The 17,194-nt window shown below is 51.8% G+C and overlaps 1 protein-coding gene across 3 annotated transcripts in view; it reads right to left on the minus strand.

Annotated features, from left to right (window-relative positions):
- Nucleotides 1–17,194, minus strand: part of LOC307083782 (inositol 1,4,5-trisphosphate-gated calcium channel ITPR1) — an 80,197-nt gene that overhangs the window by 35,459 nt on the left and 27,544 nt on the right. The window contains exons 27-41 of one of the 3 annotated variants that reach the window (XM_079747742.1): nt 15,881–16,054; nt 15,523–15,597; nt 14,958–15,095; nt 14,743–14,868; nt 14,407–14,607; nt 13,633–13,884; nt 12,965–13,090; nt 12,749–12,877; nt 10,884–11,004; nt 9,892–10,076; nt 9,466–9,614; nt 8,311–8,422; nt 7,707–7,742; nt 4,290–4,337; nt 2,000–2,132 (exon numbers count right to left, since the gene is read on the minus strand). In XM_079747742.1, coding sequence (XP_079603868.1) covers nt 2,000–2,132; nt 4,290–4,337; nt 7,707–7,742; nt 8,311–8,422; nt 9,466–9,614; nt 9,892–10,076; nt 10,884–11,004; nt 12,749–12,877; nt 12,965–13,090; nt 13,633–13,884; nt 14,407–14,607; nt 14,743–14,868; nt 14,958–15,095; nt 15,523–15,597; nt 15,881–16,054 — 2,005 coding nt within the window. The remainder of the gene's footprint in view (nt 1–1,999; nt 2,133–4,289; nt 4,338–7,706; nt 7,743–8,310; nt 8,423–9,465; nt 9,615–9,891; nt 10,077–10,883; nt 11,005–12,748; nt 12,878–12,964; nt 13,091–13,632; nt 13,885–14,406; nt 14,608–14,742; nt 14,869–14,957; nt 15,096–15,522; nt 15,598–15,880; nt 16,055–17,194) is intronic. The other 2 variants (XM_079747740.1, XM_079747741.1) reach the window with 2 other exon arrangements.

A 17,194-nucleotide genomic window follows, 5' to 3' on the forward strand; every position in this document is an offset into this window, starting at 1 on the left:
TAGTTTGGCTACTCTAGGTTAGCCCTCCGCTCACCTCAGGGTCACTGCTAGTCTGCTGTCCACAAAACTAATCTGGGTGGCATCTGTACACGAGGCCCCACCGGGATCCCCCACCGGGATCCCCCACTCTGCACACTCCCCTCTCCTGAACCCCTCTCCTGGACCCCTCTCTAAGACCCTTCTCCGTGTTGATCCTCCTCCTGGACCTGCCCAGGGCCTCCTCTCCAATTCCAGCTCCATTTTAAGACATGCTGCTTTTAGACCTCCAGACCTTCAACCTGACCCGGCCGCTGGCCGCAGACGCATTTAACCACCTGTCTTTAGACGACGACAACAACAGTCTGACACACAGACAGACAGACAGACAGACAGACAGACAGACAGACAGACAGACAGACAGACAGACAGACAGACAGACAGACAGACAGACAGACAGACCTCACGACACGCTGTGACCCTGAAGACACCCTCGTATCAACACCTCCAGCGCTACAGGTGACAAACCAAAGATGTAACATAATTTGGAGACGAGGAAGCCTGCAAATAATCGGTGTTCCTTAACCACAGAGTTGCTCACCAGCTTCCGCAAAAGACCCAAGACTCGCTTGGTCAGAGTTCACCTAGACTCTGCACATCCTCCCCCCCTTACCCCTTACCCCGCCCCCTCTTACGCACTTATTGTATGTTGTACACCCTTTCACTTAAAAATAGTACTTAGCATTGTGTAGCATCTTACCCTAGCTATCTTTGTTGGATTGTTAGCGCTTGCCACTTGGTTCTAGGAACATCCTTACTCTACCGACAGTGATATATTGTTTTCTCTCTTTCCGTCTGACAAATGGACCTATTGGACTTCGGTGACTGTGAACGGTACGTGGATGTGCCTGTGGCCGCCCCCCCCCCCCGCCCCCCATGGGACCCAGACTCAGTGGACCGTATGGAGCCTCCGCCTGGCTCTCTTTCAGGCAACAGGTGCAGTCCGGCTCTCACAGGAAGTAGCAGCCTATCGCTTAGCAACAGTGAAGAGGGGATTACACACACGCACACGGCGGACTGGGAGGTACAGAGGCTCTGGACGGCTGCCAGCGTTCGGGTGCCCAGGGGAGTGATGGAGAGCTAGGACCAGGACGGACGGTGGACTTCCCCCGCTGCTGTAAACGGTTTGAACAACATAGCGGTGGTATCCACGACGACGGCCGTCGTCGTGGATACCACCGCTATGTTGTTCAAACCGTCCTTAACGCTGCACGGAAGAAGCACTGGGATCCGTCCTCGAGGCAGCGAGCCACACAGACCCCGGTGACTCAAGAGGGTGGCGCTTTACGCACACCCACACGGCGTCTTCGGAGGACATCTCGCATGGACTCGGGACTTTCCGCGAAAAAGGCACAATCGGCGAAGGGGAGGACGGCAAAAGAGCCGTGACTCTCGGCTTCTCCGAACGCCTCTCGGCAGACCGGAGACACTGTGGAGGGAAGGCTCCATCTCTCTTGTCGGGGGACGATGAGTGAGCGGGCTGATAATAGCTTCGGTGCTCCCCGTGCCAAGATGGAAGCGGAGGCGGTTGGCGGCGGCGGTGGCCCTGATGCAGAGTCCAGGGCCACACGCACAACACCGCTCCACAACAAACAAAGAAACGTCGCACAACCTCCCCTGAGATAAGACCGGGCTGGACTCTGAGCTTCTGGCTGTAGGCCCAGCTCCACACACACTGGACTTGTTTTGGGCGGGTGACTGTGTCCCCACGTCCCCCACAACACCAGCTCTGTCACGTCCCGCACCCCCCCCCAACACCTGCCCAGGACAAGAGCCATCCCAAACCGGTGGAGCTGTCTGTGTGTGTGTGTGTGCGTGTGTGTGTGTGCGTGTGTGTACCATAGCTCTACAGAACAGAGAGAACACAGCCTGTCCATCGATAGGAAGAACACACACACATCATCATTCACGGTTTATAAACCCCTGGCCGTTAAGATACGTGACATCACACATGCCGCCCCACCTGATTGGCTCTTGCCGGCCCCCGTGGGGCTGAGGGCCCCTGGGCTGTACACCGTCAGGCTGTCTCGGCGGCCCCCACTGCGGTGGAAGTTGCCATAGTAACGGTTCACCAGGATCTGCCTCAGCGCCTCACCCTGCAAGGGGGAAGGAAACGAAGACCTTTAGTGGCGTGACGTGGCGGACGCACGCAGAAACACCTGCTGGGGGAAACCAGAGGCGTTCAAGATCCGGGGGTCTCCCCCTTGATGGGAGATATGGGATTCACATTGTGCCGAGTCAGAGGTGGACAACAGGACAGACCTCAGACCAGCAGGGCTAACACAGTATACATCACGCACGCATGCTTTTACGAGCCTCACGCTGCACCCAAAGAACACCGTCGACGCACCAGTAAAACCAAAGTACACCGTCCACACTTCTATAAAACCTAAGGAGCTTTGATGAGACTCAAGCTGGACTTGAGTCTCATCAAAGCCCCTTAGGTTTATTTTGGGTGTAGCATGCTTTACGAGCCTCACGCTTACCTCCAAAGTACACCGTCCACACTCCTATAAAACCTGAGCAGCTTTGATGAGACTCAAGCTGGACTTGGGGGGGGGGTTCTGCTGCAGACAGACGTAGCGCCCCCACCACCAACTCCATCACCGCCAACCGAGCCCTCCGTCGGGTTCTGGTGCTCAGACAGACGACCTGCCGGCCAACCCAACCCCACCCACGGCGTGACTCATCCCCGTAACCACGGGCCCAAGAAGCACGACTTAACCGTCGGCATGGCAACGATGGCCCACAGCTACCTGACAGACCATCCATAGGGAAACGTGAAGGAGGTAGAAAAGAAGAGGCGTGTGTGTGTGTGCTTGTGTGTGTGTGTGTGTGTGTGTGATCACATAAGCACTGGTTCTATATTAAGACGTCCACGGTGGGCTTCTCTCTGGAGGGACGCGGGCATTACCCACCCCGTCGTCTATTGGCAGGAACATCAGCACGGCGTACATTCACAGGAAATGAAAGAAAGCAGGAGTCTTAGATAACGACCTGACTCACCGTCTGCGCAGCGCTGGGGCTGAGCTATAGGGACCGTGTTCTAGCTCGCTTAAACTAGACTAGGTCTTCAATGAATGCCACTTACTAACCCATCACTGTACTACACAGTTTGAATCTAAATCCTAAGAACCATTAAAGAGTGAATTAAGCCTTCAAAGTTTGCAAGCGTAAACCACTGCATGACTGACATGAACATGCAAGTGTTATTATGTTTCTCATATACTTTAAAGGTGACATATTATACCACCAGGTGTGAGTGGCTTTTAACAGCTAATCAAACTCAAACCTAGTGGCATAATATGACACCTTTAACAGATCTCTGAAGTCTAAACTAACCCAAGGCAGTTTGTAATATTGGCCGAGTGTGTAACACAGCGTTCTACTACGGAGTAATATGTTCTGTTTGAGACACAACTGTCCTTTTGGCCCCAGTTTAAACCGGTTCCATCCTCTTCAGGCGAACGTCTGTAGATGGTAAAACGTGTGACATGTCACTCACGCCTTCCCAACCCGGATTCCTCCGACGCCTTCTCCCTAAAATATGCTGTGTTCAGTACATCAATATTAATGTTACGTTCTCCCACTTCAACCATCAGGTCCCATAAGGTACGGTGTTAGAATGATCCGTGGCTCCGCCATTATTCAAGGAGCAGCCTAGACAGCAAAACATTGAGTGATGCTCCACCTTCTCCACTCTTCAGCACACACAGCAGACTTTTGAGTCCGCTGAACTATATTTATAATTTATATATATATATAAACTATATTTAACGAACCAAATACGGGATGTATCGGCCATCTACATATCTTTAGAACTGATTTGTTTTTGTTGTTTTTTATGTGTGTAAAGTGCATCTTAACTTAAGTGTGTTCTATGAACCTTAATAAAGCGTGTTGCATGAACTTAACTTAAGCATGTTGCATGAATTTATCTTAAGCGTGTTGTATGAACTTAACTTGAGCGTGTTGTATGAACTTAACTTAAGCGTGTTGTGTGAACTTAACTTAAGCGTGCTGTGTGAACTTAACTTAAGCGCGTTGTGTGAACTTTACCTAAGCGTGTTGTATGAACTTAACTTAAGCGCGTTGTGTGCACCTTAATAAAGAGTGTTTTGTATGAACTTAGCTTAAGCGTATTGTATGAACTTAACTTAAGCGTGTTGTATGAACTTAACTCAAGCATGTTTTAGGAACTCTAATAAGCGGGCGTGTCCTCAGGGCGCGGTGATGATGCCTGAAGTACCTACCCTCTTCTGGTCCTCCACAATCTTCTCAGGCTGGTTCTGATCCAGCTCCTGCGTGGTGAAGTGGGGGTGAGTCGGCAGAGCAGACAGCAGAACACAAACAGGGTTAGTTGATCATGCGATAGAAGGTGGAACGGCTGTGGACAAGGGATGAGTGACAGGCAGTTGGGTGACAGCACCGGTGTGTGAGTGAGCATGCAGAGGGCCGTGGTGGGTGGTGTTTGGGCGGTGCAGCCGTGCTCATGATCCGTAGGGTGGTGGGGTTCATTGGGAGGAAGGTGAGGTACGGTGTCGGTTCTAATGAGCGCAGTGAAGTCGGTTCCCACACTCTCAAAGTGAGCGCACTGTTTTGGTTCTCTGCTCTGTTGTGTTGTGTTCTGTTGTGTTGTGAACTGTCGTTTTGTGTTCTCTGTTGTTTTGTGTTCTCTGTTGTGTTGTGTTCTCTGTTGTGTTGTGTTCTCTGAGGTGTCGTGTTATCTGTCGTTGTGTGTTCTCTGTTGTGTTGTGTTCTCTGTTTAGTGTTCTCTGAGGTGTTGTGTTATCTGTCGTTGTGTCTTTTCTGTTGTGTTGTGTTCTCTGTGTTATGTTCTCTGCAGTGTTTGTCTTGTTGGCGCGCGGTGCGTCGGTATGCGGTCAAGGAACAGACCACCCTGTTCCCCGTTCGCCTCTCCCTTCCCAGGCTAATTGGATCCTCTCCCTCTCACGGCTGGAGGTACGAGACGTTGTAGCGCTAGGCTAAATGCGGTCGATGGAAACCAAAAGAGGGTTTTGCTGAACGACATCTCTGCAAACAAACGATGACAGAGAGCCAAGCGGGGGGGGGGGGGCATTGAGAGAGGACTGTAGGGGAGGGCGGGCTCTAACAAAACAACAGTATTAGAATAAATACATCCAGAACCCGTCCGCTAAACCAGAGACTCGGACCGTCTGTCTGTCCCCAAACACGGAGAGAGTGACGAGAGGAGAGCCGGGGAACGAGAGGAAGAGAACGTTGGAGTAAACACGACACATTGTCACCCCCGCCCCAACCCCGTCAGATACACAACACACCATCACCTCCAACAAAACCATCTCCCGTCAGAAACACAACACACGTCAGCTCCAACACAAACTCCATCCCACCCTGCCCTGGTCAAATCAAGGACTTCACAGGAATGGTTGGCGTGTGTGTTTGTGTGTGTGTGTCTCTTTGTGTGTGTGTCTCTTTGTGTGTGTGTGTGTGTGTATATGTGTGTGTGTGTGTGTGTGTGTGTGTGTGTGTGTGTGTGTGGTCTACAGAGGTGGACAGAGTTCAGCGCTGCCAAGGCGACAACAGCGTTAACAAGCTGTGTTCTCCGTGCCAAAACACACGGCCTGAGCCCAGGTTGAGCGGAGCAGGACCGGCGTGGAGAGACTCTCCCACACCCCCACAGCGGGGGTCTCTGCTGGGGGGGGGGGGGGGAGCAATATAGAGCTGTAGGGCTGAGGGGCTGCTGGGTCAGCGAGGATGATCTGTAATGGCTGGTCCGCGGTGTGATTGGTTGCAGAAGGGGATGAGGTCAGGTGGCCACGGATTACTTCAGCGTCCATAACAAGACCGCAGACGGCAGCATCATGAGGACACAGATGACTGATCACGCGTGCACGCACTCACATGCACACAAACACTCACAAACAGGAGTTTCCCTGCGGCAAACCACTGATCATTCAGAAAGCCCCCTCAGACGAACACGCAGGCGCTTTGTTCCGGCCCACACTCCGGCATGTTTACATCTATGTTTCCCTGGCTGCCTGCTCGGGTTCGCATCCCTCCCCCAACAGCTCACACACGCTTTTTTGGCTGCCCTGCGTCCTCGGAAACACGGCCGCTCTCTAACCGTGAGCTCCGTGCTCCCCGGTGATAGCGCCGTGCCGGCGCCGCCGGCGCCTCTATGAACCCACGGGTTCTCACCCGTCAGGAGAGGCAGCGACACGACGCCCCGTCACCACGGACGGGGCGTCGGGTGCGAGGAGAAGGTGTGAATGGAAGAGGAAGCGCCGGGGGGGAAAAACAAGGTGTTACAAAAGTGGTGACATCATGACTTCAACGTTGACCTGAAACAACAAGCCTCCGTGACAGCTCCATGACGGGGACGGGGACGGGGACGGGGACGGGGGCAGCGAGCGCAGGGCAGGTCTGCACAGGAGCGCTGCTGTCCAGCTCTCTGCACCTCCTCTATGCATACACACACAAACAGGAACACACACACACACACACACACACACACGCATCCATGCACCCAGGCACGCACACAAAGACAGACACACACACACACACACACAGGCCCCCATGCAAACAGGCACGCACAGACACACACACAGGCACCCACGCACACAGAGGCCTCCACACACATGCACGCTTCACACACACTGGCACACCACAGTCACGCTCGTACGCGTGACTCACACACGGACACAAAGCACCTAAACACACACTTGCACAGACACACACACGGACACACACGTCTCTCTGGGTAAACAGCTTCTCTACACTTTTATTGGCAATTACTGCTGAAGGTCACACATCGATGCAGGGGCTTAGTTCCAGGAAAAAATAAAAACCTTGGATCTTATGTAACCTCAGCCTGGGCTGGCAGGGCTCCAGGAATCGTGCCGCTCACAAGCGCAAGAAAACTAGGACAGCCTCGCCGCCTGCCACCGCGTCTCACATTCATAAACACACGCGCACGCACACAGCAACCGTCTCTGAACCGTCCACATCGTCACAGTGCCCCCTACTGGCGGCCGACAGAAACGCATCCAGAAATACAGAGACAGCCTTCAGGAGAAGAGTGTGAACGTGTTGGGGAAGACCAACCAGGGACCGTGACACCACCATGGAGAGACAGTGACACCACCATGGAGAGACCGTGCTGAGAACATCCCACTCATCTTCCATGTATATATATATATCCACAGTGTTGGTATATATGTGCATATATGTAGGTGGAGTATATCTAAAAGGCTATATCAACCATACACAGATTATGCCAGATCACCAAAAAACACACATATGCTAACAATGCTACAGATGCTAACGATGCTACAAATCCACTGTTTTCAGAACTACTTCTAGCAAGACACAGACATTAACGGCGGAAGCTGAGAGAGAAAGAGACACACACAGTGAGAGAGAGAGCGAGCGACAGCAAGAGAGAGAGCGAGAAAGACAGCAAGTCAGCGAGAGAGAGAGAGAGAGAGAGAGAGAGAGAGAGAGAGAGAGAGAGAGAGAGAGAGAGAGAGAGAGAGAGAGAGAGAGAGAGAGAGAGAGAGAGAGAGAGAGAGAGAGAGAGCGCAAGAAGGAAGGCAGAGAGAGAAAGAGAGGAAGTCAAAGAAAGAGGCAGGGACGGAGACAGACAGAGAGAGAGAGAGAGGCACGGGCGTGGTATAAAGTTAGACAACCTTGGGCACATCCATCTCATCATCAAAGGCCCTGAGCTGAAAGAGAGCAGAGGGTGAGGCGTTAGGGGCAGACAGCAGGCATCAGCAGAGGACAACATCACAGCTAACAGCTCGCAGATAACAGCTCGCAGATAACAGGTCGCAGCGCCGCGAGGCTGTAGGTCCTAACACGTTGCAGAGACAACAACTTATGGTGTTGTTGTCCAACACAGGTCTTCAACAGGGGATCCCCGAAATTATTTTCAAATCTGTACTTTGTAATGACGACCGTGTAGGACGCTAAGCCATTGTGCCACTTTAACGCACGGCGCTACACGTCACAAGTCACGAGTCACGACCAGCCGAGGGGTCTCGGGCCAGGAGGAGGCTGAGGACCTCTGACCTCTGTTCTGACCCAGGGCTGTGTGATGAAGGACCTCCCTCCATCGCGGACATGAGGATCAGTGTCTGAGACGACCAGCGCTCTGCAGTGTATCATTAGGATCAGGGTGGACGTTCAGCAGCTCAATCAGGACTCCTCCACCCTGTGTAGGGTGGAGTGGCTCCAGCAGAACCTCCTCCACCCTTTGGAGGGCGGGGCAGCTCCATCAGGCCTCCTCCCTACCTTCTCTCCGTAGCCGCGGTCTTTGGTCATCATCTCCCTCAGCGTCTGGAGGACCTTGATACAGAGACGCTCCTCGTTCTCCTCCAACAGCTGCTTGGTGTGCTTGATCAGCCTGGGGACCGTTCGCTCGCATTACCGTACACTATCGCACATTACCATGCATTACAAACATTACTGTACTTTACCACTATTATCATTCATTAATTACATTACCATTCATCGCCGTATATTACCGTACGTATGTCACTATTATCATTCATTACCGTACATTACCACTCATTACAAGCATTACTGTACATTACCACTATTATCATTTATTAATTACATTACCATTCATCGCCGTATATTACCGTACGCATATCACTATTATCATTCATTACCGTACATTACCACTCATTACCATACATTAACACTCATTACCACCACTACCATTCATTACATACATAACCACTAAGACTATTCATTACTAAATTACAAACCTTTATCATTCACTACCACTATTACTATTCATTATCAATATTACCATTTATTACAGTACATAACCTCTATGACCGTCATTACCTTGGTTACCATCCATTACCGTACATTATTACCTGTTACCATTTATTACCACCAGTTCCACCCATCAGAATATGTCTCCATCATTTCCACCCATTATCATTCATTACCATCGATGACCACCCATCAACATGTTACCATTATTACCATCCATTATCAACCGTAACCTCGTATCAACATGTTACCATCATTACCATCCATTACCTCCCATCAACATGTTACCATCATTACCATCCATTACCATCCATCAACATGTTACCATCATTACCAACCATCAACATGTTACCATCATTACCATCCATTATCACCCATCAACATGTTACCATCATTACCAACCATTACCTCCCATCAACATGTTACCATCATTACCATCCATTATCAACCATAACCACCCATCAACATGTTACCATCATTACCAACCATTACCTCCCATCAACATGTTACCATCATTACCAACCATTACCTTCCATCAACATGTTACCATCACGACCATCCATTACCTCACACTATCATTTACAGACTCATGGAGGCGTAATGAGATTCATATCGGATGAATGAATGAAGTGGCTGGATGAACCCAGAAGGGGGGACCCTTACTTGCAGATGAAGCCCCCGCTCTCGCACTTCCTGCGTGAGTCGGTGTTCTCGGGGAACAGCAGCTCGGGGCGGTGGAGCACGTCCACGAGAACCGAGAGCTCCGCCTGGACCAGGGGGCGGAGCCTATCCTCCAGAGCAGACACGATGTCCTGGAGACACACAGGTAAACAACACACACACACACACAGGTAAACAACACACACACACACACACACACACACACACACACACATACACACAGGTCAACAACGCCCACACACAGACAGTTAAACAACACACACACACACACACAGGTAAACGACACACACACACACACACACACACAGGTAAACAACGCACGCACACACACACACACACACACACACACACACACACACACACAGGTAAAAAACACACACACACACACACACACACACACCCCCTCACCTGCAGCCTCTCGATGATATTCCGGTAGTCGCGCGAGGCGGTCACTACCGAGTCCCTCCTTGCGGCGTTGCGGGCCGACAGCCTCCAGCTCATGGCCGTCTTCTGCACAATGTTGTTGGACTTCACAAACAGGTTGTTCACCTGGTTGTCCAGGTCCACGGGGATGGCGATGGCCCGGCCCTTGGCTGTCAGGAACACACCACGACGGACACACTGACTCAGACACATGTTCTCTTGGAGCACCAACATGCTGATTCACACCAGCTTTCTGACGCTCGTATTGTTATTAACGAGGATATCCATGCGCTATGTTTTGAGCATGATAACAGCTGGTTTTTATGAACAATGTTGTTTATGAAATGCCCAACACACCGTGACTTTTTACTTTAAGGGTCTTGAAGAACACACTCTGGTGTAATACTTTAAGTGTCCAGAGAAGCTAAACCCTCTCTTGGACACAGCCATCAACATCAACCCCCGCCTAGTTGGACCTCAAATTAATGACAGAAGACCAATGACCATGGTGAAATACATTTGATAAGGATTTTGGGTTCAGTGCTTCTTTAACGGTATTCAAAGGGGTAGTAAGCTGTTGTTAGCTTCAGTTATCCAGAAGCAGCTAACAGGAGGAGGAAGTGTACGGGGTGAGGAGGCCTGAGGAGCTAGCTTCAGTTATCCAACAGCAGCTAACAGGAGGAGGAAGTGTAAGGGGTGAGGAGGCCAGAGGAGCTAGCTTCAGTTAGCCAAGAGCAGCTAACAGGAGGAGGAAGTGTACGGGGTGAGGAGGCCAGAGGAGCTAGCTTCAGTTAGCCAACAGCAGATAACAGGAGGAGGAAGTGTAAGGGGTGAGGAGGCCAGAGGAGCTAGCTTCAGTTAGCCAACAGCAGCTAACAGGAGGAGGCGTTGTGGGGGGAGGTGTTATTAACGAGGATATACATGCGCTTTGTTTTGAGCATGATAACAGCTGGTTTTCATGAGCAATGTTGTCTCACCGACGTCGGAGAGCACCTTGATGCAGGCCTCCACCGCGCCCTTCTGCACCGGGCTGAGCCAGGGGCAGTGGTAGACCCGGAACACCGCCTGCAGCAGCTGGACGAAGACCGGCTGCCGGGTCTGGGGGGATGGGGGGGAGACGGGGGGGAAAGGGGGAGAGACGGGGAGGACGGGGGAAGAGACGGTGATGCACACACCATGACATCATCCTGAACAAATCACCTGCATGTGACACAAGCATGCACCTGTAGGCATCACCACACACACACAGCCATGGACACTCACACATACACGGTCATAAATACACTCACAAAGTCAAACACACTCACAGGCACAAAGTCACACGCATATACTTAAACACACCGTCACGCACACAGACACACACACACACAGACACACACACACACACACACACAAACACACACAGACAGAGCTATGAAGGGAGCCATGGTGCCGCATAGAGTGTGTTTTTTTACCCTGACAGAATGAATCCCCAAGCATCCATTAACACTGACCACCAACCTGTGACCATAGATGTATAAATAGAGGACCCAACCACTCCCAGACTCACGGTCACTCGTACATTATATACCTTGATCATTTCCCCCAGCAGAGAGGCCTGCAGCAGAGGATATAGGCAGTAAAGAAACAGGCTGAACAGAGCCAGGTATTCAGGTATGCTGCATATCGTTATCATGCAACGCAGGCTCTATTTAGGGCATCTGGACAACGATTTCAGTGAGAGACGATAAGCCGCTCTTATGTTCATAGAGAGCAGAGGACACATTGCGTTGCGTAGCGTGTTCCCGTATGAACAACAACGCTCCCACGTCCAACGGATGAGAGCACTGGAACCCTTCTTCAGTCAACAGGCTTCTGTGTCTCCACAGGGGGAAGCCTCTTGATAACGGGCCGGGAACGTTTCACAGACTCGCGAGGGGCAGCCCAATGAACACAAATCAAACCGGCGGCACATTTGAGAAACCTCTGTTTCCTGCCCTTCCTGGTTCCTCCGCCAGCGGCCGGGTTGATCAGAAGCGCGGTTCTCAGAAGCACGCGTATTTTTAGAAGCACTTGGCGCTAAAAATAAACAGCAGAGAGGGATTCGGTTCTGATGACACACGCACGCACGCACGCGCACGCAAGCACACACACACACACACACACACACTCTGAGTGGCTGCTGGTTCAGAGCCCTGGTCAGTCTGCACACCTGCGTGCCAGTGTGTGGTCGCCCCCTGTGGTCACGCAAGGGAGGGCAGCCGGACATTAGACGGTCCCCCCAGAGGACAGGGTGACTACTAACCATCTAACATCTGCCTGACCTCCTCCATTACCCATGATTACCCCAGGCCCCCCCACTGTCCACCTTCACCCCTCTTAAAGACACAGACTCAGCCTCTATGTCTTAACTTACTGCGTGTTAAGGGTTCAGTCCTGTGGTAACGTTTTAGTGCAGTGAATGGAGCCACACATGAAATAGATAAGACAGATCCTCACAGGCATGCATCGCTTCAAACATTTCATTTCTTCATCAGTAGGAGAAGCCAGTATTGGTGGCCATTTGGCGTGGGATGACACAGTGAAATACAGAGCCTTCCGCCCTCATGTGTTCACCTGTTAACCTGGGGGTCAGTGAGGGTGAGGGATGACGCAGTGAACTAGAGAGCCTTCTGTCCTCATGTGTTCACCTGTTAACATGGTGTCTGCGAGGGTGAGGGATGACTCAGTGAAATACCGAGCCGTCAACAGAGTCCTCATGTTTTCACCTGTTAACTGGGGGTCCGTCAGGGTGAGGGTTGAAGCAGTGATCGAGAGCCTTGTGTCTTCATGTGCTCATCAATGAGGGGGAGGGCGGGGTTACCTGCAGACTGGTGCTCTGGTCAGAGAAGGGCGAGCTGAAGAAGGTGGTGACGATGCTCATGACCGTCTCAGTGACGTAGCGCTCCAGCACCGTGTCGGCGTGCTTCCGGTCGCTGGTGTTGTTGCACACCTGGCCAATGAGAGGGCAGAGGACTCAGGGGGTTAGGGTCCGGAACCCGGTTCCCTTCGGGGGTCTCTGGCGGGGGGGGGCCCTTACCCTGCAGATGTCCACCAGGAAGTTCTCGAAGAGCTTCCACATGTGGTTGGAGGTGTAGATCTCCTTCATCTCCACCTCCGTGTCCACGTAGCAGTGGTTGAGGAAGTTGATGTAGGCGATCTTCACCTGAAGCGGAGAGCGAGGTGGTTAACTCTGATCTGCTCCTGTCTGAGTCCGCTCCAATCAGGAGGGGCTCAGACGGGTTTCCATCAACACATGAATTCAAATAGTCCAGAAGAATCGATCGTATATAATTCACGCCGATAAAGTATCAACAGTACTCTGAAGCGATGCCCTACACATTCATATTGCTACACTTGGATCTAAAGGACACACTTTCATTGCATGTACGTCCTTGCACTTAAAAATAGTACTTCTTATCTAAATAGCGTCTTGTCCTAGATATCTTTGTTGTATACGAGGAAGGGGTTAACCTAGCGATTCTTAGTGCTTGGCACTTGGTTCTACGAACATCCTTACCGTACCGAAAGCGCTATATTGTTTATTTTTCTTCTGACCAATACTAGTACTTATAAAAGAGTCTGCTAAAAGCTCTAAATCTGAAGGAACATAAGTTCATCAGTTAGCCCACACACATTGCAACCGCCCCCCCCCCCCGTTACTAAACCCCGTTCCCGTGGAAACGCCAAGGCGTCGGGGGGGCCCACCTCGGGGATGCAGTCCTCGTGCGTGACCACGCGTACGATGTCGTCCAGCGGCAGCAGGGAGTTGCACTTGATCTCGGTGTAGACGTTCTTGCCCTCGGTGCAGACGGCCAGCAGCTCCACCAGGTGGATGTGGTACATCAGCGCGCTGTTCTGGTCCATGCGGTCCCGCTCCGAGCGCATCATCTGCACCAGCGTCTGGAAGGAGGCGCGGTCGTTGTAGAACACCAGTACATCCTCGCCGGCGTTCACCAGCTGGGGACACGGCGGGAGACATCAGGGTTTAGTCGGTGAGGACAGTGGTTCTCAAATGGGGGTACGCGTACCCTTAGGGCTACTTTGGAGCACTCTGACATTTTAAGAAAAAAAGAGCGAACAGCATGATTTCTTTTCACCCTGAGCAAGTTACAATTCTGAAAGCTAGCGAAGAAAAAATTGAAAAATTGTGACGCGAGATGTGATGTGAAAGTGGTTGAAACGTAAATCTGAAAACAAGGAGAATCTGGGAGAAAGAAAGCGCATCCAGAAACACCAAAAGAAATCTGAGCTGGTGAGGCGGGTGCTCAGCTGAAAGAATATCCTAGAGGAGGTACACTAGTAGAAAAGGTTTGAGAACCACTGGGTTAGGAGACACGATGACCTCCCGGTCACCGTGGGTGTGTGGAGAGAAGAGAAGAGGGTGGTGCTGGGGGGGAGACTGGAGAGAAGGGGTGAGGTCGGAGTTGGGGGGAGAGTGCAGAGGAGGGGGGAGGCAGGTGTTTGGAGGTGGGTGCAGACCTCGGCCATGACGATGTCCTGGCACTTCTTGATGAACTTGTTCTCCGCCTTGACGATGGTCTGCAGGAACTTGAGGTACTGCACGTTGCGGCCGTGCGTCTCGATGCAGTGGACGAAGTGCTGCACCACGCGCTCGTTGATCTCGCTGCACAGCTGGAAGTTGTTCATGAAGATGTGCTGCATGGTGATGGCCTCCAGGATCTGGAGCCCGACGGAGAGGAGGTGGTTAGGAAGGCTTGGGTTCAGAAACATGCCAGGGTACAGGAGACTTCCTCCCTCAACATCTTGCCCTCAGTAAGCGGTGGCCCATCCCAGCCTATCAAAGCAGGCCCTCACCCCTGGGTTGAGGAACAGGTTGATGTGCTTGTGCAGCAGGGCTTGGTTCTGCTGGTTCCCCGCACAGAAGTTCTGCAGGAACTGGTGGGCGAGCCTCATGATGTCCTGCATGCGGACGTCCTCCCCCTGGGTACAAGACAAACGGCGATAAGAGGTCACTCCCAGCACACAGAGATCAGTCTCCCAGTCCACCCAGTACTCCCAGTGAAGCACACCTTCTCATAAGGGATCTGCAGCAGCTCCAGCACCACGGTGTGGGCCCCCATGTTCCTCAGGAGCCTCTGCTGCTGCTTCTTGCTCTTCCTGCCCGACAGGCCCTCCTGAACACAGAGCCGGCTGAGACGCAGCAGGATCTGAGGACACAGCGGTCACCACCACGTTAGGAGAGGAGGAGGAGGGGAGGGAGGGGAGGAGAGGAGGAGAGGGGGAGAGGGAGGGGAGGAGAGGAGAAGAGGGAGGGGAGGAGAGGAGAGGAGAAGAGTGGAGGGAGGGGAGGAGAGGAGAAGAGGGGGAGAGGGAGGGGAGGAGAGAGAGGAGGGGAGGGGAGAGAGGGAGAGAAGAGAGGGGAGAGGAGGGTAGAGGGGTGAAGAGTAGGAGAGCGAGGGAGAGGAGAGGAGAAGAGGGGGAGAGGGAGGGGAGGAGAGGGAGAGAGAGGAGGAGAGGGGAGGGAGGGGAGGAGAGAGAGGAGGAGAGAGGGAGAGAAGAGAGGGGAGAGGAGAGTGGGGACGAGAGGGGGGAGAGGAGAGCTCAGAGTGTCTGTGTGATGGATTATCTGTTTACCTCTTTCACCACCCTGTAGTTGTAGCTGCTGGTGCTCTCTGGTTTCTTTGGTTTGTCTGAGGCGCCCGATTCCCCCTGCAGACCAACAACCACATCAGCTTTAGAAGGCAACAAACGCTGGACCTCAAAGCCACCGTTAAACACCATGGAAGGATACCATTATGACCAAGTGTGTGCCTCAGATGAACGAAATAGTACACCCTACTGTAATCACTTTATCAAAGCTGAAGGACATCATATTCATATTCAAATCTTTGTAAATCTGGGTGTAGTCATTTGCGATCAGCTCGCGCCCAGAGAACCCCGGTAACCTCCACCAGTACCCCCATCAGCCAGCCCAGGAGCTCCACCACCCCACCTTCTTGTGGTCGGACTCGCTGGACAGCAGCTCCCCCCCGTCCAGACCCTCGTCCGGACCCTGCCGCTTGTACACCCACAGCTCTGACTTCTCCACGATGGAGCGCAGCTGGTCCAGGTCAGACTTGATCTGCTTGTAGTTCTCCACGTCCTGGCTGGTCACCAGCAGCTGGACCTGAGGGTGGAGGGGGATCAGTGACGGAGCCGTTCATGTCTTCATCACAAAGAACGCCAAGCTTATGACTGAGCCATTCATGTGTTCATCACAAGCTAAGCTTATGACCGAGCCATTCATGTGTTCATCACAAGCTATGCTTATGACCGAGCCACTTATGTGTTCATCGCAAGCTAAGCTTATGACTGAGCCATTCATGTGTTCATCACAAGCTAAGCTTATGACCGAGCCATTCATGTGTTCATCGCAAGCTAAGCTTATGACCGAGCCATTCATGTGTTCATCGCAAGCTAATCTTATGACCGAGCCATTCATGTGTTCATCACAAGCTCAGCTTATGACCGAGCCATTCATGTGTTCATCACAAGCTAAGCTTATGACCGAGCCATTCTTGTCTTCATCACAAGCTAAGCTTATGACCGAGCCATTCGTGTCTTCACCACAAGCTAAGCTTATGACCGAGCCATTCGTGTCTTCACCACAAGCTAAACTTATGACCGAGCCATTCATGTGTTCACCACAAGCTAATCTTATGACCGAGCCATTCATGTGTTCATCACAAGCTAATCTTATGACCGAGCCATTCATGTGTTCATCACAAGCTAAGCTTATGACCGAGCCATTCATGTGTTCATCACTAGCTAAGCTTATGACCGAGCCATTCATGTGTTCATCGCTAGCTAAGCTTATGACCGAGCCATTCATGTGTTCATCGCAAGCTAAGCTTATGACCGAGCCATTCATGTGTTCATCGCTAGCTAAGCTTATGACCGAGCCATTCATGTGTTCAACGCAAGCTAAGCTTATGACCGAGCCACTCATGTGTTCATCGCAAGCTAAGCTTATGACCGAGCCATTCATGTGTTCATCACAAGCTAAGCTTATGACCGAGCCATTCGTGTCTTCATCACAAGCTAAGCTTATGACCGAGCCATTCGTGTCTTCACCACAAGCTAAGCTTATGACCGAGCCATTCATGTGTTCATCACAAGCTAAGTTTATGACCGAGCCAGTCATGTGTTCATCACAAACTAGGCTTATGAACGAGCCATTCATGTGTTCATCACAAGCTAAGCTTATGACCGAGCCATTCGTGTCTTCATCACAAGCTAATCTTATGACCGAGCCATTCATGTGTTC

Source organism: Pollachius pollachius, assembly GCF_949987615.1.
Source record: "Pollachius pollachius genome assembly, chromosome: 12".
NCBI lineage: Eukaryota > Metazoa > Chordata > Actinopteri > Gadiformes > Gadidae > Pollachius > Pollachius pollachius.